The sequence below is a fragment of the Salmo trutta genome, chromosome 30, assembly GCF_901001165.1.
Source record: "Salmo trutta chromosome 30, fSalTru1.1, whole genome shotgun sequence".
Classification (NCBI taxonomy): Eukaryota; Metazoa; Chordata; class Actinopteri; order Salmoniformes; family Salmonidae; genus Salmo; species Salmo trutta.
This window is the reverse complement of record NC_042986.1, coordinates 27610377-27632630: the sequence shown is the minus strand read 5'-3', so window position 1 is coordinate 27632630 and position 22254 is coordinate 27610377. Positions and strand designations below refer to the sequence as shown.

The following is a 22254-nucleotide window of genomic DNA, read 5'->3' as shown; positions in this document are numbered from 1 at the left end:
AACTATACTAGAAGGGTGCATGACTGAAAACCTTCTAGGCTTTGTGCTCTCTAAGCGGACTAATGGGTGTCTTCATTTACCTTTCTATTCCGTACCAAATATGGTGTTCCACTATGATTCCTCTAATGCTGGCGCACCATCATAATGGGACTACTTCCACACACTGATTCCAGACATGCATTTGGGTTCTTCTATCAAGACTAATGACTTATTTTAAGGTATGAAAACACTGTCGACATTGTAGTCTGCCAGGTCTACAGTAGATAGGCACCACTCTGGCCTGCTGTCAGTTTCTACCCACCCTCACAGGGGTTAACAGAGGTTGGAGTGGTGGAGGGTGTGGTGGAGGTAGACTCCACCTCTGGCCTGTCATCCTCTCTCAACTTGTTCTCTTCATCTACCGTCTCTGTGAAAACAGAAATAAACTCATCACGGAAAATACTAATTAAACAGTATAACCAACAAACCGCCCAGTCATCCTGTCTTGGTGGTTAACCTGTCAAGGTACAGGGGGCAGTATTTTCGATTTCGGATGAAAAACGTGCCCAGAGTAAACTGCCTAATACTCGAGTCAAATATTTGCATATTATTAGTAGATTTGGATAGAAAACACTCTGAAGTTTCTAAAACTGTTTGAATGATGTCTGTGAGTATAACAGAACTCATATGGCAGGCAAAAACCTGAGAAAAATCCAACCAGGAAGTGGGAAATCTGATGCTTATAGTCTTTTCAAGTCATTGCCTATCTAACATACAGTGACTTAGGGTTCATTTTGCACTTCCTAAGGCTTCCACTAGATGTCAACAGTCTTTAGAACCTAGTTTCAGGCTTTTGCGGTGAACACAGAGCGAACAAGAAGGCCGGGAAGTTGGTGACTCAGAAAATTACATGAGTTTTGTGGCGCGCGTTCACGTGATGAGGTAGCTGTGTTCCATAACGTTTTTCAAGACATTGGAATCGTCCGGTTGGAATATTATTGAAGTTTTATGTTAAAAAGGCCCTAAAGATTGATGCTATATAACGTTTAACATGTTTCAACGAATGTAAATAGAACTTTTTTGGGCTTTTTGTTGTGAAATTTTGGGCGCACTTCCTACATTTGGAGTAGCTTACTGAACGCGCTAACAACAAGGAGGTTTTGGACATAAATGATGGACTTTATCGAACAAAACAACATTTATTGTGGACCTGGGATTCCTGGAAGTGCCTTCTGATGAAGATCATCAAAGGTAAGTGAATATTTATAATGCTATTTATGATTTTAGATGACTCCAAAATGGAGGGTATCTGTATTGCCTGTTGTATTTTTCTGAGCGCCGTACTCAGATTATTGCAAAGTGTGCTTTCCCCGTGAAGCTTTTTTGAAATATGTCACAGCGGTTGCATTCAGGAGATGTTTATCTATAATTCTTTGAATAACAGTTTAACATTTTATCAACATTTATGATGAGTATTTTTGTAAATTGTTGTGCTGATTCACCGGCAGTTTTGGAGGAAAAATATTTTCTGAACATCATGCGCCAATGTAAAATGTTTTTTTTTAATATAAATATGAACTTTATCAAACAAAACATACATGTATTGTGTAACATTGAGTCCTAGGAGTGTCATCTGATGAAGATCGTCAAAGGTTAGTGCTTAATTTTAGCTGTATTTATGGTTTTGTGACCCCTCTCCTGCTTGGAAAATGGCTGTGTGGTTTTTCTTGTGTTGGCACTGTCCTAACATAATCTAACTTTATGCTTTCGAAGTAAAGCCTTTTTGAAATCGGACAATGTGGTTGGATTAAGGAGAGGTTTATCTTTAAAATGGTGTAAAATAGTTGTATGTTTGAGAACTTTGAATTATGACATTTTGTTGTTTTGAATTTGGCGCTCTCATTTTTCACTGGCTGTTGAATAGCGTGAACTGTGGGTGGGACGGTAGCGTCCCACGCAGCCCTGAGAAGAGAGAGCTGTGAAATGCCTTCAATTCATCCACAGATATGAGGTTAGGCAGCAACAGGGCACAGATGAAAGTTCCCTTAGAGACAGAGAGTTGAGGCATGACAGGAAAAGGCATGGCCTGCAGACAAACCTGGGTTTTTATCAGCCTGCAGACTCACTGCACCTTTCTGTAAAGTAGGTTTCACATTAGATTCCTGTTGAGACAGGCTTGTGCTGGTGAAAGCCCCATTCGATAAATGTATGGCACACTTACAGTAGCCTACAGTACAGTAGGTTGGAAATACCTGAACATACTGTCTTTACTTGTCTAAATGTATGAAGGCTACTGATAACTGTGAAGAAAGGCTTTATCAAAACAGTATGAGATCTGGGGGCCTCCCGGGTGGCACAGCGGTCTATGGCACTGATCAGTGCTAGAGGTGTCACTACAGATCCTGGTTCGATCCCAGGCTGTGTCGCAGCCGGCCGCGACTGGGAGACATTTGAGGCGGCGCACAATTGGCCCAGCGTCGTCCGGGTTAGGGGAAGGTTTGGCTGGCTGGGATGTCCTTGTCCCATCGCGCTCTAGCGACTCCTTGTGGCGGCCGGGTGCATGCACGCTGGCCCCGGTCGCCAGCTGTACAGTGTTTCCTCCGACACATTGGTGCGGCTTGCTTCGGGGTTAAGCAAGCAGTGTGTCAAGAAACAGTGCAGCTTGGGGGGGGGGGGTGTTTCAGAGGACGCATGGCTCTCGACCTTCACCTATCCTGAGTCCGTACGGGAGTTGCAGCGATGGGACAAGACTGTAACTATCAACTGGATATCACAAAATTGGGGATAAAAGGGGTAAAAAATACACATAAAAAATACAATAAAAAAATGTATTAATGAGATCTGAATAACAATTATCAGTCTGAATCAGAGACAGTAGGCAGGAAGCAATGTTCAGGCCAGAGCAGGAAAATCATATGCTGTCAAAAGTGTGGACAAATATGGACAGATAGAGTCTGGCAGGAGTCTGAAAACACAGAAGGCTGTTAATCATACTGTGGCTGTGAAAAATGGTTTGGCACAAAGGTACTCCACTCTGGAATCAGTCATCCTTCACTTGTTTTATGTAATTAAACATAACTGTTCTATACTTGAGTTATTAGCCTAGGTGCCAATCTGTTTTTATCCAATGTGTCATCGTATTGCCAATTAAGGCAACTGTGTGCCATTATTCAAGGCCCAAACAGACAGGCAACCAGGCTAATAGCTATGTGGTCTTGCACATATAGTATTGTGGAGTACTGTACAGTACAGTGCATGGTACTGTACAGTACTCTGACATACTCTAACAACCTAAGAGTAGTTTTCCTTTACCTGGCACACAGCTGACCTCGTCCTTCTGCAGTACATAGCCAGGGTAGCAGGCACACCTGAAGGAGCCAGGGGTGTTGATACACCTGTGGTGGCATAGTGTTCCCTGGTAAACCTGGCACTCATCTACATCCTCCACCTCCAGAGGGCCCTCCACCGTATTCTCCCTCTCCTGCTCCTCCTCCTCCCCGATGGAGAAGGCCTCTTTAGGGAACGGACTGTCTGACACTACAGGACAAGGAGAGAGGGCTGTCACTAATAGCCTAACCTTTATGTTGTACAGTAGAATAGAGTCAAGTAAAGCAGAAGGTAACCAAGGCAGTACAAGAGAATACAGAACAGGAACTGTATCTTATCACTTACAACTGCATTGTTGGTTAAGGGTTTGTAAGTAAGCTTTTCATTGCAAGGTCTACACCTGGTCTACACCGGTGCATGTGACAAATACAATTTGAGCTGTATCTCTCATAGAGGGGTCTATAGTAGTTTCCATCCTCACTCCGGCAGGGCAGTGAGGTGCACAAAGTGGGGAGATTCCACTACAAAGCCTCTCTTTAGTAAGGAGGGCTGGAGTATAAAGGTTTTCTTTTGTTTAACTCTGTGCCTTTCTTTAACAGGACACTGGTGTGTGTTACACTACCCCTCTTTAACAGGACACTGGTGTGTGTTATACTACCCCTCTTTAACAGGACACTGGTGTGTGTTACACTACCCCTCTTTAACAGGACACTGGTGTGTGTTATACTACCCCTCTTTGACAGGACACTGGTGTGTGTTACACTACCCCTCTTTAACAGGACACTGGTGTGCGTTACACTACCCCTCTTTGACAGGACACTGGTGTGTGTTACACTACCCCTCTTTGACAGGACACTGGTGTGTGTTGGCAGGACAGTGGTGTGTGTTGGCAGGACAGTGGTGTGTGTTGGCAGGACAGTGGTGTGTGTATTGTGGTGGCAGGACAGTGGTGTGTGTAGTGTGTTGGCAGGACAGTGGTGTGTGTTGGCAGGACAGTGGTGTGTGTATTGTGTTGGCAGGACAGTGGTGTGTGTATTGTGTTGGCAGGACAGTGGTGTGTTTAGTGTGTTGGCAGGACAGTGGTGTGTGTTGGCAGGACAGTGGTGTGTGTAGTGTGTTTGCAGGACAGTGGTGTGTGTATTGTGTTGGCAGGACTGTGGTGTGTGTAGTGTGTTGGCAGGACAGTGGTGTGTGTAGTGTGTTGGCAGGACAGTGGTGTGTGTATTGTGTTGGCAGGACAGTGGTGTGTGTATTGTGTTGGCAGGACAGTGGTGTGTGTAGTGTGTTGGCAGGACAGTGGTGTGTGTATTGTGTTGGCAGGACAGTGGTGTGTGTAGTGTGTTGGCAGGACAGTGGTGGAAGTATTGTGTTGGCAGGACAGTGGTGTGTGTAGTGTGTTGGCAGGACAGTGGTGTGTGTAGTGTGTTGGCAGGGCAGTGGTGTGTGTATTGTGTTGGCAGGACAGTGGTGTGTGTTGGCAGGGCAGTGGTGTGTGTATTGTGTTGGCAGGACAGTGGTGTGTGTGTGTAGTGTGTTGGCAGGACAGTGGTGTGTGTATTGTGTTGGCAGGACAGTGGTGTGTGTATTGTGTTGGCAGGACAGTGGTGTGTGTATTGTGTTGGAAGGACAGTGCTGTGTGTAGTGTGTTGGCAGGACAGTGGTGTGTGTATTGTGTTGGCAGGACAGTGGTGTATGTATTGTGTTGGCAGGACAGTGGTGTGTGTATTGTGTTGGCAGGACAGTGGTGTGTGTGTATTGTGTTGGCAGGACAGTGGTGTGTGTAGTGTGTTGGCAGGACAGTGGTGTGTGTTGGCAGGACAGTGGTGTGTGTAGTGTGTTGGCAGGACAGTGGTGTGTGTAGTGTGTTGGCAGGACAGTGGTGTGTGTATTGTGTTGGCAGGACAGTGGTGTGTGTAGTGTGTTGGCAGGACAGTGGTGTGTGTTGGCAGGACAGTGGTGTGTTTAGTGTGTTGGCAGGACAGTGGTGTGTGTAGTGTGTTGGCAGGACAGTGGTGTGTGTTGGCAGGACAGTGGTGTGTGTAGTGTGTTGGCAGGACAGCGGTGTGTGTTGGCAGGACAGTGGTGTGTGTAGTGTGTTGGCAGGACAGTGGTGTGTGTATTGTGTTGGCAGGACAGTGGTGTGTGTAGTGTGTTGGCAGGACAGTGGTGTGTGTATTGTGTTGGCAGGACAGTGGTGTGTGTAGTTTGTTTGCAGGACAGTGGTGTGTTTAGTGTGTTGGCAGGACAGTGGTGTGTGTATTGTGTTGGCAGGACAGTGGTGTGTGTAGTGTGTTTGCAGGACAGTGGTGTGTTTAGTGTGTTGGCAGGACAGTGGTGTGTGTATTGTGTTGGCAGGACAGTGGTGTATGTATTGTGTTGGCAGGACAGCGGTGTATGTATTGTGTTGGCAGGACATGGTGTATGTATTGTTTTGTCAGGACAGTGGTGTATGTATTGTGTTGGCAGGACAGCGGTGTATGTATTGTGTTGGCAGGACAGTGGTGTATGTATTGTGTTGGCAGGACAGCGGTGTATGTATTGTGTTGGCAGGACAGTGGTGTATGTAGTGTGTTGGCAGGACAGTGGTGTGTGTATTGTGTTGGCAGGACAGTGGTGTGTGTATTGTGTTGGCAGGACAGTGGTGTGTGTAGTGTGTTGGCAGGACAGTGGTGTGTGTTGGCAGGACAGTGGTGTGTGTATTGTGTTGGCAGGACAGTGGTGTGTGTTGGCAGGACAGTGGTGTGTATTGTGTTGGCAGGACAGTGGTGTGTGTATTGTGTTGGCAGGACAGTGGTGTGTGTAGTGTATTGGCAGGACAGTGGTGTGTGCATTGTGTTGGCAGGACAGTGGTGTTTGTTTGCAGGACAGTGGTGTGTGTATTGTGTTGGCAGGACAGTGGTGTGTGTAGTTTGTTTGTAGGACAGTGGTGTGTTTAGTGTGTTGGCAGGACAGTGGTGTGTGTATTGTTTTTGCAGGACAGTGGTGTGTTTAGTGTGTTGGCAGGACAGTGGTGTGTGTATTGTGTTGGCAGGACAGTGGTGTATGTATTGTGTTGGCAGGACAGCGGTGTATGTATTGTGTTGGCAGGACATGGTGTATGTATTGTTTTGTCAGGAAAGTGGTGTATGTATTGTGTTGGCAGGACAGCGGTGTATGTATTGTGTTGGCAGGACAGTGGTGTATGTATTGTGTTGGCAGGACAGCGGTGTATGTATTGTGTTGGCAGGACAGTGGTGTATGTATTGTTTTGTCAGGACAGTGGTGTGTGTAGTGTGTTGGCAGGACAGCGGTGTGTGTTTGCAGGACAGTGGTGTGTGTAGTGTGTTGGCAGGGCAGTGGTGTGTGTAGTGTGTTGGCAGGACAGTGGTGTGTGTAGTGTGTTTGCAGGACAGTGGTGTGTGTAGTGTGTTGGCAGGACAGTGGTGTGTGTAGTGTGTTGGCAGGACAGTGGTGTGTGTATTGTGTTGGCAGGACAGCGGTGTGTGTTTGCAGGACAGTGGTGTGTGTAGTGTGTTTGCAGGACAGTGGTGTGTGTAGTGTGTTGGCAGGACAGTGGTGTGTGTATTGTGTTGGCAGGATAGTGGTGTGTGTTGGCAGGACAGTGGTGTGTGTTGGCAGGACAGTGGTGTGTGTAGTGTGTTGGCAGGATAGTGGTGTGTGTTGGCAGGACAGTGGTGTGTGTAGTGTGTTGGCAGGACAGTGGTGTGTGTAGTGTGTTGGCAGGACAGTGGTGTGTGTATTGTGTTGGCAGGACAGTGGTGTGTGTATTGTGTTGGCAGGACAGTGGTGTGTGTTGGCAGGACAGTGATGTGTGTAGTGTGTTGGCAGGACAGTGGTGTGTGTATTGTGTTGGCAAGACAGTGGTGTGTGTAGTGTGTTGGCAGGACAGTGGTGTGTGTATTGTGTTGGCAGGACAGTGGTGTGTGTAGTGTGTTGGCAGGGCAGTGGTGTGTGTATTGTGTTGGTAGGACAGTGGTGTGTGTTGGCAGGGCAGTGGTGTGTGTATTGTGTTGGCAGGACAGTGGTGTGTGTGTAGTGTGTTGGCAGGACAGTGGTGTGTGTATTGTGTTGGCAGGACAGTGGTGTGTGTATTGTGTTGGCAGGACAGTGGTGTGTGTATTGTGTTGGCAGGACAGTGGTGTGTGTAGTGTGTTGGCAGGACAGTGGTGTGTGTATTGTGTTGGCAGGACAGTGGTGTGTGTATTGTGTTGGCAGGACAGTGGTGTGTGTTGGCAGGACGGTGATGTGTGTAGTGTGTTGGCAGGACATTGGTGTGTGTATTGTGTTGGCAAGAAGGTGGTGTGTGTAGTGTGTTGGCAGGACAGTGGTGTGTGTATTGTGTTGGCAGGACAGTGGTGTGTGTAGTGTGTTGGCAGGGCAGTGGTGTGTGTATTGTGTTGGCAGGACAGTGGTGTGTGTTGGCAGGGCAGTGGTGTGTGTATTGTGTTGGCAGGACAGTGGTGTGTGTGTAGTGTGTTGGCAGGACAGTGGTGTGTGTATTGTGTTGGCAGGACAGTGGTGTGTGTATTGTGTTGGCAGGACAGTGGTGTGTGTATTGTGTTGGCAGGACAGTGGTGTGTGTAGTGTGTTGGCAGGACAGTGGTGTGTGTTGGCAGGACAGTGGTGTGTGTATTGTGTTGGCAGGACAGTGGTGTATGTATTGTGTTGGCAGGACAGTGGTGTGTGTATTGTGTTGGCAGGACAGTGGTGTGTGTAGTGTGTTGGCAGGGCAGTGGTGTGTGTTGGCAGGATAGTGGTGTGTGTTGGAAGGACAGTGGTGTGTGTAGTGTGTTGGCAGGACAGTGGTGTGTGTATTGTGTTGTTAGGACAGTGGTGTATGTAGTGTGTTGGCAGGACAGTGGTGTGTGTAGTGTGTTGGCAGGACAGTGGTGTGTGTAGTGTGTTGGCAGGACAGTGGTGTGTGTATTGTGTTTGCAGGACAGTGGTGTGTGTAGTGTGTTGGCAGGACAGTGGTGTGTGTATTGTGTTGGCAGGACAGTGGTGTGTGTAGTGTGTTGGCAGGACAATGGTGTGTGTATTGTGTTGGCAGGACAGTGGTGTGTGTATTGTGTTGGAGGACAGTGGTGTGTGTAGTGTGTTGGCAGGACAGTGGTGTGTGTTGGCAGGACAGTGGTGTGTGTATTGTGTTGGCAGGACAGTGGTGTGTGTATTGTGTTGGCAGGACAGTGGTGTGTGTTGCCAGGACAGTGATGTGTGTAGTGTGTTGGCAGGACAGTGGTGTGTGTATTGTGTTGGCAGGACAGTGGTGTGTGTAGTGTGTTGGCAGGACAGTGGTGTGTGTATTGTGTTGGCAGGACAGTGGTGTGTGTATTGTGTTGGCAGGACAGTGGTGTGTGTTGGCAGGACAGTGATGTGTGTAGTGTGTTGGCAGGGCAGTGGTGTGTGTAGTGTGTTGGCAGGACAGTGGTGTGTGTATTGTGTTGGCAGGACAGTGGTGTGTGTATTGTGTTGGCAGGACAGTGGTGTTTGTAGTGTGTTGGCAGGACAGTGGTGTGTGTAGTGTGTTGGCAGGACAGTGGTGTGTGTATTGTGTTGGCAGGACAGTGGTGTGTGTAGTGTGTTGGCAGGACAGTGGTGTGTGTTGGCAGGACAGTGGTGTGTGTAGTGTGTTGGCAGGACAGTGGTGTGTGTATTGTGTTGGCAGGACAGTGGTGTGTGTATTGTGTTGGCAGGACAGTGGTGTGTGTTGGCAGGACAGTGGTGTGTTTAGTGTGTTGGCAGGACAGTGGTGTGTGTAGTGTGTTGGCAGGACAGTGGTGTGTGTTGGCAGGACAGTGGTGTGTGTAGTGTGTTGGCAGGACAGCGGTGTGTGTTGGCAGGACAGTGGTGTGTGTAGTGTGTTGGCAGGACAGTGGTGTGTGTATTGTGTTGGCAGGACAGTGGTGTGTGTAGTGTGTTGGCAGGACAGTGGTGTGTGTATTGTGTTGGCAGGACAGTGGTGTGTGTAGTTTGTTTGCAGGACAGTGGTGTGTTTAGTGTGTTGGCAGGACAGTGGTGTGTGTATTGTGTTGGCAGGACAGTGGTGTGTGTAGTGTGTTTGCAGGACAGTGGTGTGTTTAGTGTGTTGGCAGGACAGTGGTGTGTGTATTGTGTTGGCAGGACAGTGGTGTATGTATTGTGTTGGCAGGACAGCGGTGTATGTATTGTGTTGGCAGGACATGGTGTATGTATTGTTTTGTCAGGACAGTGGTGTATGTATTGTGTTGGCAGGACAGCGGTGTATGTATTGTGTTGGCAGGACAGTGGTGTATGTATTGTGTTGGCAGGACAGCGGTGTATGTATTGTGTTGGCAGGACAGTGGTGTATGTATTGTTTTGTCAGGACAGTGGTGTATGTATTGTTTTGCCAGGACAGTGGTGTGTGTAGTGTGTTGGCAGGACAGCGGTGTGTGTTTGCAGGACAGTGGTGTGTGTATTGTGTTGGCAGGACAGTGGTGTGTGTATTGTGTTGGCAGGACAGTGGTGTGTGTTGGCAGGACAGTGGTGTGTTTAGTGTGTTGGCAGGACAGTGGTGTGTGTAGTGTGTTGGCAGGACAGTGGTGTGTGTTGGCAGGACAGTGGTGTGTGTAGTGTGTTGGCAGGACAGCGGTGTGTGTTGGCAGGACAGTGGTGTGTGTAGTGTGTTGGCAGGACAGTGGTGTGTGTATTGTGTTGGCAGGACAGTGGTGTGTGTAGTGTGTTGGCAGGACAGTGGTGTGTGTATTGTGTTGGCAGGACAGTGGTGTGTGTAGTTTGTTTGCAGGACAGTGGTGTGTTTAGTGTGTTGGCAGGACAGTGGTGTGTGTATTGTGTTGGCAGGACAGTGGTGTGTGTAGTGTGTTTGCAGGACAGTGGTGTGTTTAGTGTGTTGGCAGGACAGTGGTGTGTGTATTGTGTTGGCAGGACAGTGGTGTATGTATTGTGTTGGCAGGACAGCGGTGTATGTATTGTGTTGGCAGGACATGGTGTATGTATTGTTTTGTCAGGACAGTGGTGTATGTATTGTGTTGGCAGGACAGCGGTGTATGTATTGTGTTGGCAGGACAGTGGTGTATGTATTGTGTTGGCAGGACAGCGGTGTATGTATTGTGTTGGCAGGACAGTGGTGTATGTATTGTTTTGTCAGGACAGTGGTGTATGTATTGTTTTGCCAGGACAGTGGTGTGTGTAGTGTGTTGGCAGGACAGCGGTGTGTGTTTGCAGGACAGTGGTGTGTGTATTGTGTTGGCAGGACAGCGGTGTGTGTTTGCAGGACAGTGGTGTATGTATTGTGTTGGCAGGACAGCGGTGTATGTATTGTGTTGGCAGGACAGCGGTGTATGTATTGTGTTGGCAGGACAGTGGTGTATGTATTGTGTTGGCAGGACAGTGGTGTGTGTAGTGTGTTGGCAGGACAGTGGTGTGTGTTGGCAGGACAGTGGTGTGTGTATTGTGTTGGCAGGACAGTGGTGTGTGTTGGCAGGACAGTGGTGTGTGTATTGTGTTGGCAGGACAGTGGTGTGTGTAGTTTGTTTGCAGGACAGTGGTGTGTGCATTGTGTTGGCAGGACAGTGGTGTTTGTTGGCAGGACAGTGGTGTGTGTATTGTGTTGGCAGGACAGTGGTGTGTGTAGTTTGTTTGCAGGACAGTGGTGTGTTTAGTGTGTTGGCAGGACAGTGGTGTGTGTATTGTGTTTGCAGGACAGTGGTGTATGTATTGTGTTGGCAGGACATGGTGTATGTATTGTTTTGTCAGGACAGTGGTGTATGTATTGTGTTGGCAGGACAGCGGTGTATGTATTGTGTTGGCAGGACAGTGGTGTATGTATTGTGTTGGCAGGACAGCGGTGTATGTATTGTGTTGGCAGGACAGTGGTGTATGTATTGTTTTGTCAGGACAGTGGTGTATGTATTGTTTTGTCAGGACAGTGGTGTGTGTAGTGTGTGGGCAGGACAGCGGTGTGTGTTTGCAGGACAGTGGTGTGTGTATTGTGTTGGCAGGACAGCGGTGTGTGTTTGCAGGACAGTGGTGTATGTATTGTGTTGGCAGGACAGTGGTGTATGTATTGTGTTGGCAGGACAGCGGTGTATGTATTGTGTTGGCAGGACAGTGGTGTATGTATTGTTTTGTCAGGACAGTGGTGTATGTATTGTTTTGTCAGGACAGTGGTGTGTGTAGTGTGTTGGCAGGACAGCGGTGTGTGTTTGCAGGACAGTGGTGTGTGTAGTGTGTTGGCAGGGCAGTGGTGTGTGTAGTGTGTTGGCAGGACAGTGGTGTGTGTAGTGTGTTTGCAGGACAGTGGTGTGTGTTGTGTGTTGGCAGGACAGTGGTGTGTGTAGTGTGTTGGCAGGACAGTGGTGTGTGTATTGTGTTGGCAGGACAGCGGTGTGTGTTTGCAGGACAGTGGTGTGTGTAGTGTGTTTGCAGGACAGTGGTGTGTGTAGTGTGTTGGCAGGACAGTGGTGTGCGTATTGTGTTGGCAGGATAGTGGTGTGTGTTGGCAGGACAGTGGTGTGTGTTGGCAGGACAGTGGTGTGTGTAGTGTGTTGGCAGGATAGTGGTGTGTGTTGGCAGGACAGTGGTGTGTGTAGTGTGTTGGCAGGACAGTCGTGTGTGTAGTGTGTTGGCAGGACAGTGGTGTGTGTATTGTGTTGGCAGGACAGTGGTGTGTGTATTGTGTTGGCAGGACAGTGGTGTGTGTTGGCAGGACAGTGATGTGTGTAGTGTGTTGGCAAGACAGTGGTGTGTGTATTGTGTTGGCAAGACAGTGGTGTGTGTAGTGTGTTGGCAGGACAGTGGTGTGTGTATTGTGTTGGCAGGACAGTGGTGTGTGTAGTGTGTTGGCAGGGCAGTGGTGTGTGTATTGTGTTGGCAGGACAGTGGTGTGTGTTGGCAGGGCAGTGGTGTGTGTATTGTGTTGGCAGGACAGTGGTGTGTGTGTAGTGTGTTGGCAGGACAGTGGTGTGTGTATTGTGTTGGCAGGACAGTGGTGTGTGTATTGTGTTGGCAGGACAGTGGTGTGTGTAGTGTGTTGGCAGGACAGTGGTGTGTGTTGGCAGGACAGTGGTGTGTGTAGTGTGTTGGCAGGACAGTGGTGTGTGTATTGTGTTGGCAGGACAGTGGTGTGTGTATTGTGTTGGCAGGACAGTGGTGTGTGTTGGCAGGACAGTGGTGTGTTTAGTGTGTTGGCAGGACAGTGGTGTGTGTAGTGTGTTGGCAGGACAGTGGTGTGTGTTGGCAGGACAGTGGTGTGTGTAGTGTGTTGGCAGGACAGCGGTGTGTGTTGGCAGGACAGTGGTGTGTGTAGTGTGTTGGCAGGACTGTGGTGTGTGTATTGTGTTGGCAGGACAGTGGTGTGTGTAGTGTGTTGGCAGGACAGTGGTGTGTGTATTGTGTTGGCAGGACAGCGGTGTGTGTAGTTTGTTTGCAGGACAGTGGTGTGTTTAGTGTGTTGGCAGGACAGTGGTGTGTGTATTGTGTTGGCAGGACAGTGGTGTGTGTAGTGTGTTTGCAGGACAGTGGTGTGTTTAGTGTGTTGGCAGGACAGTGGTGTGTGTATTGTGTTGGCAGGACAGTGGTGTATGTATTGTGTTGGCAGGACAGCGGTGTATGTATTGTGTTGGCAGGACATGGTGTATGTATTGTTTTGTCAGGACAGTGGTGTATGTATTGTGTTGGCAGGACAGCGGTGTATGTATTGTGTTGGCAGGACAGTGGTGTATGTATTGTGTTGGCAGGACAGCGGTGTATGTATTGTGTTGGCAGGACAGTGGTGTATGTATTGTTTTGTCAGGACAGTGGTGTATGTATTGTTTTGCCAGGACAGTGGTGTGTGTAGTGTGTTGGCAGGACAGCGGTGTGTGTTTGCAGGACAGTGGTGTGTGTATTGTGTTGGCAGGACAGCGGTGTGTGTTTGCAGGACAGTGGTGTATGTATTGTGTTGGCAGGACAGTGGTGTATGTATTGTGTTGGCAGGACAGCGGTGTATGTATTGTGTTGGCAGGACAGTGGTGTATGTATTGTTTTGTCAGGACAGTGGTGTATGTATTGTTTTGTCAGGATAGTGGTGTGTGTAGTGTGTTGGCAGGACAGCGGTGTGTGTTTGCAGGACAGTGGTGTGTGTAGTGTGTTGGCAGGACAGTGGTGTGTGTAGTGTGTTGGCAGGGCAGTGGTGTGTGTAGTGTGTTGGCAGGACAGTGGTGTGTGTAGTGTGTTTGCAGGACAGTGGTGTGTGTAGTGTGTTGGCAGGACAGTGGTGTGTGTTTGCAGGACAGTGGTGTGTGTAGTGTGTTGGCAGGACAGTGGTGTGTGTATTGTGTTGGCAGGACAGCGGTGTGTGTTTGCAGGACAGTGGTGTGTGTAGTGTGTTTGCAGGACAGTGGTGTGTGTAGTGTGTTGGCAGGACAGTGGTGTGTGTATTGTGTTGGCAGGATAGTGGTGTGTGTTGGCAGGACAGTGGTGTGTGTTGGCAGGACAGTGGTGTGTGTAGTGTGTTGGCAGGATAGTGGTGTGTGTTGGCATGACAGTGGTGTGTGTAGTGTGTTGGCAGGACAGTGGTGTGTGTGTGTGTGTGTGTGTGTGTGTGTGTGTGTGTGTGTGTGTGTGTGCTCAGGTATGTGACACTACCTCTCTTTGGCACTGCAGTCGGGTCAAGCACAGGCCTCTCTCTGAGGGTGTGCAAGCCGTCTCCCTCCCCCTCCTCTCTCGCCACCTCCTCCTCTCCCTCACAGCAGGTGAGGAAGACGTGGCTGCAGGGGTAGCCCAGGTACTGATGGGCCTCACAGCGGTGGCCCTCCCTACGGAACCTCAGCCCCAGAGAGCAGCAGCTACAACACTCCTGTAGGGTGGACAGATTCAACATCAGACTATATCTACCACATCAAGTGTCTCTCTCCGCTTTCTCTGTCTTAGCGCGCAGCAGGATGTTGTTCAGGCTACATGAAGGAAAGTGAAACATAACACTGAAATAGTGACCACTGTGATATAGCGTGGCTGTACAGAATTATTATATGACTTGATCATGTAGAGCCCATGGTGGGGTGGTGAAAGACAATATTTAACATTAGACCAAGGCCTTGAGTATATAATGCCCCCCTACTATTCTGGGCACTCTGGGTACTTCCTGGAAGACAGGTCTGATGGCAGATGAATGGCTCTGGAAATCTGGGCTAATACACTACAACTCCACACTACATCACAATGATTTGATTCTCACTGACATCAATAACAGACCTTGAGCTACATTTTCCAGAAATATCAAATATCACTGCTTTCAAAATACCAGTGTCCAAGCTATTGATCTAGGGAGGATGGTGAAAACAGCTTCAGACATATCCTGCAGTACTGCAGCCTCGTTTCATGAGCGTGAAGCTCATAAATCTGTGGGAACCTTGACCACAAACATGGTCCTCCCTCTTTGAGCTGCCTAAATTGAATAAGAGGTAATTGAGTCACTGAGAGACTCTAAACGGTCCACCTGATTGGTGTGGTCTTCACTGGCAATGACTAGGGCCAGTGGAAATCTGAAGGGAGGTTTTCTTTTAACTGCTTTTACAGTTGTCTTTGTACGTTTAATCCATGAAACTGTGGCTATTCTTGTCTTGTAGATGCATTTGGTTTGATTTAAATTAATTCTAGGTAGGCTATGTTAAATCATTTCTGGGGACTCCCCCAGCAAATTATGTTGGCTCTGTCAACAGATCAGAGAATGAGGTAACATAAATATATGGCCATTTAGCAAACACTTTCATTCCAAATCCAAGCATACACTGTATATTCAGTGTTAGAAAAGAGGTAGGAGTTGGTTATACACTGTATATTCCGTGTTAGAAAAGAGGTAGGAGTTGGTTATACACTGTATATTCCGTGTTAGAAAAGAGGTAGGAGTTGGTTATATACTGTATATTCCATGTTAGAAAAGAGGTAGGAGTTGGTTATGGCAAGAACAACAGAACATTACTCACTATATGGAATGTGGCCTATGTGGGAATCAAACCCATAACTCTGGGATTACAGCTAGCACCACCAAACCAACCAACCAACCAACCAACTCATGGGAACCACATTTACCTTGAAGGAGTCAGCGCCACACTGGTCATTGTTGTCCACCTCACACACAACTCCCTCTCTGGCTGCATTCATACCAGAGAAACAGCGACTCTCCTTCAGAGAGCCCAGACAGCACTGTCTCTGAGCCGTCCTGGCAGAGAGAGAGACACACAGGAGAGATGTTAGAATTTGAGTCAGTGTTTTGACTGTACCTAGACCTAACTGTGGTCCTACACTAGAAGAGTGTTGGCTAGCTGTGCCTCCCTCTGGCCAAAACCAGCATCATCTGGAAATGTTATGGAATCAAATTGGAAGTCTATTAGGGCAAAGATTCACACTAGTACGCTGTGCAATATAATGTGTGAGGGCCTGTAAAATGTATAGTTTTCATATTGGCACAATTGTTTTAGAGATCGTGATCTGATTCACTTCATATTTAACACATCAACCACAAATACAACTTTCATGGAATCATGCCATACAATAATGACATGGTCCCACGAAGCGAAATCACGTAAGATGCCATTTATAAAATGATCATATTTTACAAGTAGCAGAAACAGAAACAAACTTGGCAGCCGACCATCCCTCACTGGCATAGTGAAAGCAGCAAAGCTGACATTTATAACACACTCTATAACTAAGTAGGGAAAACTCTGGTCCCTACCAATGAGAAATTTCTACAGAAAAATGGGGCTTCCTAAAACTTGTGTTTAGTGTGTCTCCATGGGCGTACCGACAGATGGAGTGTCTGTCCTCTCTGGGGAGCTCCATGTTGCTGCAGTGGCCATTGGCTGAGGCCCACTTCTCCCCTGTCCCACAGCAGGTCTCCACCAACTCCTTGGAAGAAACTACAGAAACACACACACACACACACACACAAAACAAATACACCAACAGACAGATGGGGTTTTAGTTCAATTTTTTTGAGGGAACACATGAAATGAAAAAAGAAAAGTGGCTAACTAAATAGAATGAAGGAGAGATCACCATTGGAGAGGACAATCTCAAACTCTCAGACTATCATTCACGCAATACATCTCACTCAGTCCTTTATGGAAGTAAGGATTTAATGTGTAACATTGTAGTCTATGCAATATCCAAAGATACATAAATCTGAGGCAGTTTACTGAGAGTGTGTCTGCATCCCAGCTTGACTGTTACTGTTCCACGTGTCTGTTAGAGTGATTGACTTTGCTCTGAATGTGCTTTGGTGAATAGACTGAATTCACATTCAGCAGCATGAGGAACAAATTATTTTATTATTTTCCACCTCCGTCTCCCTCTCTCTGTTTCCCTGGCAGGGAGCACTGTGAAACCTTAGACTCTATAAAGTACACTTCAGAGCCAATGTATACAAAATCTTAGCTTGAAGGCTAATCAGTGTTCAGACAACACACTATCACCCCATCCAGCACTAGGAACAGACAGGGGGAAAAAAAGAATAATCTCATTTAGAGCCTGCCCAATGATCATGATGACTCCAGATCAGTGCATTCCAATGCTGATTGGTGTTTCCTGTACTGTAGTTCTTTGTGTAACAGGGCTTAGTTTGCTGCTAACAGTTTGCTGCTAACAGTTTGCTGCTAACAGTCCACTGTGCAACTGCCTCATACTGGGCTTGAACCAATGACCTTCTGCTTTGCAACACATGTGACTGCTGTCCTTGACAAGATTCCAAAGGGTTGGGCCACCGAAAACGTACCGATTGGATGGCGCAATCCGAGCCATTTCAAGCTAGCTATGGAGTGAGTTTACGGTACGTTCTTAACTCTGTGACATTTGGACAGACTGAACCTAACCCTCTAGGTCAAAGATATGTTTCCCAGTGTAGCCATTCCAGCTGAAAAGGTAGGCCTGTAGCCTACAATACTGTATTTCTCTGGTTGGTATAATTAGGTCAATCTATAATGTGCCATTTCTCCCACATGAACTCCTCGTTTGCTACTAAGTTTGTTGCTAATGAAACATGTTTGCTTACCAAGGCCTATGCTATCGCTAGTCCCATCAATACATCGTTTTTTTGCATAGGGATGTCAAGCGATAAATATTTTTTAGGATTAATCTCAAATTCAGAATTAAGATTGTTTTATACAAAATACATTGCATGTTGATGTCTTGATTGTGTCCAAACTAACAGTTAGCAAAATCAGGTAAATTGATAAAGCACACTTTCTTTAACCTCAAAGTCAACTTGTTTTGACATAGCATAATATGATGTATAATGGATGTTTTCCAGTTATTTTAAACACTTTCAGACAATGTGATGAATCACACCATAAAAAAAGGTGCACAAAATTACAAAAAGTTAACTCGAGTTAAATTATTAACTCTGACAGCCCTAGTTTTGCATAATAAAAGAATGCCAGAGACAGATAATCACGTAATTTATTAAGAAATGTTTGGTCGTGTTCCCCTTCTCAGGCGTTGCATTGCATCAACCAATGGTTGCATGCCACGTGGTCAACTGTGTATTCAGGTACCAGATTGCTATAACACAGGTAAAATACCTATCCAGGCATTGTAAGATCTGGCATGCGTCAGCAATATAGTCGGGCAGGACTAGTTTTATTATAGATTTTGTTCTATCGCCAACCTGCTCTAATCTACTCACCACCTCTAAATTGTCTCTGTGAGGTGCGCACGCCAGTCAAATTCACCTTTTAGCCACAGGTTGTGAGCTGGCGCCTCTCGTTATTTGGTTTATCCCATTTCAGTAATGTTTTTGAATGTTTCTAATATTAATGTAAATGATGTCTTTATGGATTTTCAGCGTTAAGTACTGGCCATTCATATTTGTAGTGTGCAATATTATTGCCTGTGAAATGTATTACCACTGCTGCCTATTGATAGGTGTTGATTTATGACTGCGCGTTCTGTCACTGCTCCTTCCCAACTAGGCTGCCAAGTCCTCTGCTACAACCATCTTGGACCATGTCTCTCATGAGATAGTTTATATTGTCATGGGACAACCAGGGTTCACTAGTAAATTAGTACCAGGGATTACGTAATCAGATTACAAAAATAAAGTATCTGTAATTTGACTGGATTACTTAAATTACAGTTATATTCTTAAAAACATCTGATTACATTTTAGATGTATTTTTCTAATATCAAGATGTGGGCTGCAAATGGTTGCCTTAAACACATACTATTTTGGAACCTGTTTTAAAGCTTGCTGAGCCACACTGTTTTCAGTGGGAATTAAAGCTTTCCCTTCTGTTGTAATCTGTTTGAAATCTCCAAAACGGCCACATTTTTTCTCGTTGGTGGCTTTCCACAGAAACTTTTTTTACGTCAGGATTTGTAAAAAAAAAAAAAAAAAACATCATGATCTTTGTGTCAACACAGCTCCACCCTGTTCACTTCCCAAGCACTGGGATAACAAATCATCTGATTTCTCCTAGATCCATTACATCTGTCTATTGACATCTTTATCATACCAACCTGTTATGGTATACTTTTATTTTTTATTTGTACCTTTATTTAACTAGGCAAGTCAGTTAAGAACACATTTTTATTTACAATGACATCCTACCCCAGACGATGCTGGGCCAATTGTACACCGCCCTATGGGTCTCCCAATCACGGCCAGTTGTGATACAGCCTGGAATCTAACCAGGTCTGTAGTGATGCCTCTAGCACTGAGATGCAGTACCTTAGACCGCTGTGCCACTCGGGAGCCCAAGGTAATGGTGGGTCAGACACTCAAATGACCATTTCCTCTTTTACTGGCCACAATCTGCTTGGTGGCTGGGTGTAATAGGCCTATAATTTCACAATCAAAGAACGACTGTTGGGAAAGCTTTCCCTGTAACTTCATAGTGAAGCTGACCTTTTAGCAGTGATGCCATGTCATCAAGAAGATGCAGCAGGAATTTGAGCCAGCTCTTGCCTAAGGATGCTGGGGGGGTTGGGTGGACAGAGTCAGAGGGAACTGATCGGTCTGCAGAATCAATTGAGGAGGCAGGCAGATGCCATCTAACCAAGGAAGTAATCCAAAAGTTATAATTACGCAAAATGAATCATTATTCATTTTGAGTAATTCTATGGATTTTGTTACTAATCATGTTTTATTGTCATGTAATCTGTAATAAATTAAAATGTTCAAGTAATCCGTACCACCTTGGGGACAACATTGGTCAAATGACAGTTAAATTAAATAGCAGCGTTAACTCAAGCCTCTTTTGTGCATCACAATGGTTTTGACAGATGACATTTCATAAAACGACATAATATCTTAAGACTGTTATGATATTATTGAAGGGTTTACCCTTGTGAAACACAAAACTGGGACATTGTTCTAAAACTGTTTTATGTTTGTGGGCATTCCAGCTGCACTGTTTCTAAATCAGCAGACTGTAAAAACTCATTTGTATACCTTTTATAACTTTAATTTGTCAATTATTATGTAGGCTGATTAAAATATAGCATTTGATTTAATAGGAGAGCAGCTGGAGGCGGTACAGAGAAAAGTGCTAAGTGGAGATCTTTACCCAATATCATGATTAAACTCCACAGTCTACAAAATCAACTAAAGCATGAGTCCAGTTAAAGAAACAGCCAGAAAGGATAAATAATGTCAAATTTGCATAGTATAATACATATGCAAAAAATAAGTATTTGTTTGAAGGAGCTTATGTTAACTGGTCATTAATTCTCTCGTCATTAATTCACTTCCCCAACTTTTCTTAGTGATTCACTTTCCTTTGTTTGGCCCACTCTCCTTGACATGCCTTTTCATGTGAGCACCAAGCTGTTATTTCCAGTGGAGAATGCTCTGCACAGCAGTGAATCATTTATAGGTTTAGAAATGAAAAGATAGGGAACCTCAGAGGAGGCAAGGCCTCTTTGATGCAGAAATATCTGTCCCCATTCGCGCTCTCTGACAATGTTCTTTGAACCTGCGTGAATTTGTTATTATTATAAGACAGAGAGCTTCATCAGTCATCTGTTTCATTTGCATCCTACTCATTTTTTTCTCCAGCTGGAATCAGTATAGCAATCATAAAACGTAGTACAGAATGGTCCCATGTGCTCATTAAGAAGGTAAGATATTATTTGCAGTTGGACTGGAATTCAGTTGAACATGCCAAAGCAATATTTGTGCAAGGTCTTAGTTTACAAATGTCTGCCCAGAAACACATACTTCTTATTATGAAATATGTGAGTTTTTACAGAACCCAAGACCATTCTAAGTTGGGGTTTTTTAAATGGGGAAAAGAGCTACTTTGAAAATACCACAATGCAGGTTTGATTGAATTGAGGCCTTTTGAGTTAACAACATCAAAAAGGCTCTGAAAAGAGACCCTGCAGATAAAGGTCAAACATTTAGACTGAAACAGCCACTTTACAGCCTTGAAACAATTACCTGGAGTAGCGGAACCATGTCTAAGCTCAGCCCATGAATATGCTGCATCTCTCTAATTAGGAGACTAAAGCAAATATGTTCCATTCAGGTGTGTAATCACCCCCATGGCTGATTTATCATGTGAGGGGGAAAGTTGTGGAGGTGGCCTTGATAGGTGGTTCTAGGTACATCTCTCTCTTCTTGGCCTGTCATTACATCTGTTTGTCAGCCTGTTAAGTTGCAGTAATATCATGCACACACAGCACTGTAGCCCACCACCACCACCATCCTTTGAGAGTATTGAAAACAAGAGGGGAGCAGCTCCCATCCCGACATGTCTCCATCCTTGTGCCATAAATTGGTGGCCGGTGCTGCTGTACAGTTTATAATTCGTTTTTATTTTACCCTTATTTTATCAGGTACATTGACTGAGAACACATTTTCAGTTACAGCAACGACCTGGAGAATAGTTACAGGGGAGATGAGTGGGAAGTAATTAGCCATACACCAAAAGTTAGTCTTTTATAAAAATGTAGTGAAATAAAACTTTTAACAAGTTACAATACCCAAAAGGTACTCAATTGGTGGAACGCCCCAGCTGTCTATGACTTAACAGGGAGGGTGTTTCCCCCATCAGCATGACTTCCTTTCCATGGCCGGCTGAAGCATGTTGAAGAAGACAGCGTATCGACAGCTTTTTATCCTGATCACCCTGATAGTGACTGAGACTGATAGTAGTGATAGTAGAACAGATGGACATGTGATCCATCAGTCTCTCTGGAGTCTGAACTCTTGACTGGGCTGTGGTTTGCGGTTGGGAGCCCTGAGGGCCATCCAGACCCCACTGTCTTTGGTGGTGTTGGATGGATGACCAGACCAGTACGAGGCACAGACACACACTGAAATGTCCCATCGCCTCGTCCCGACTCCTGATTGGCTCCGGTGATCTGAATGATCCACATCATTGACAGGATCAATGTTACAGTATAAATAGTTAGTTTAGGTCTGGTTGTTCGTTCCTTTCCACTGTTTTGCTAAGCATTCTGAAAATATGTCTGTGAAAAATGCATATTAATACAACTCATTTGATTTTGATTGACATTCAAACAGACTAAAATCCATCTGCATTTCAAGGATAGAGCTCTTGAATGTGATTATTTCCCTACATGTAGAGTTATGGTTAGATGCAACACACCCTCGCCAGACCTCTCATTTACTCCAACGTGTGGAGCCATTTCCTGTTGGTGTTCTATGGGTAATATATCACAGCCTGTTTTCACAAGCCAAAGGACAGGATATTGTTTAATTCCATGCCTTGGCACATCCATCCAAATCCAGATTTTGCATTTTGCAACATCAGATACCACGGGGGGGAAAAATTGCCCAATTGCTCAGCATGGTTGAATTTGCAAACTGCAGTTAAAACAGTCTCATTTATATGCAGCCATTCAGACAGGAACATTACTGTATAGAAAGAACGGTTGTTGTTTCCAAAAGGTGTTAGCTTTTCCTTTTCATTATTGCCTTATTCTAACAGGCTCTGGTTCCACTGTCAAGACCCTTTGAATATT

The 22254-nt window shown here is 45.8% G+C and overlaps 1 protein-coding gene across 3 annotated transcripts in view; it reads right to left on the bottom strand.

The window, feature by feature from the left end:
* Positions 1-22254, bottom strand: part of LOC115168404 (fibulin-2) — a 72060-nt gene that overhangs the window by 34016 nt on the left and 15790 nt on the right. For all 3 annotated transcript variants that reach the window (XM_029723650.1, XM_029723647.1, XM_029723648.1), the window contains 5 exons: positions 16070-16184; positions 15355-15484; positions 13912-14122; positions 3292-3516; positions 302-406 (listed from right to left, as the gene is read on the bottom strand). In XM_029723650.1, coding sequence (XP_029579510.1) covers positions 302-406; positions 3292-3516; positions 13912-14122; positions 15355-15484; positions 16070-16184 — 786 coding nt within the window. The remainder of the gene's footprint in view (positions 1-301; positions 407-3291; positions 3517-13911; positions 14123-15354; positions 15485-16069; positions 16185-22254) is intronic.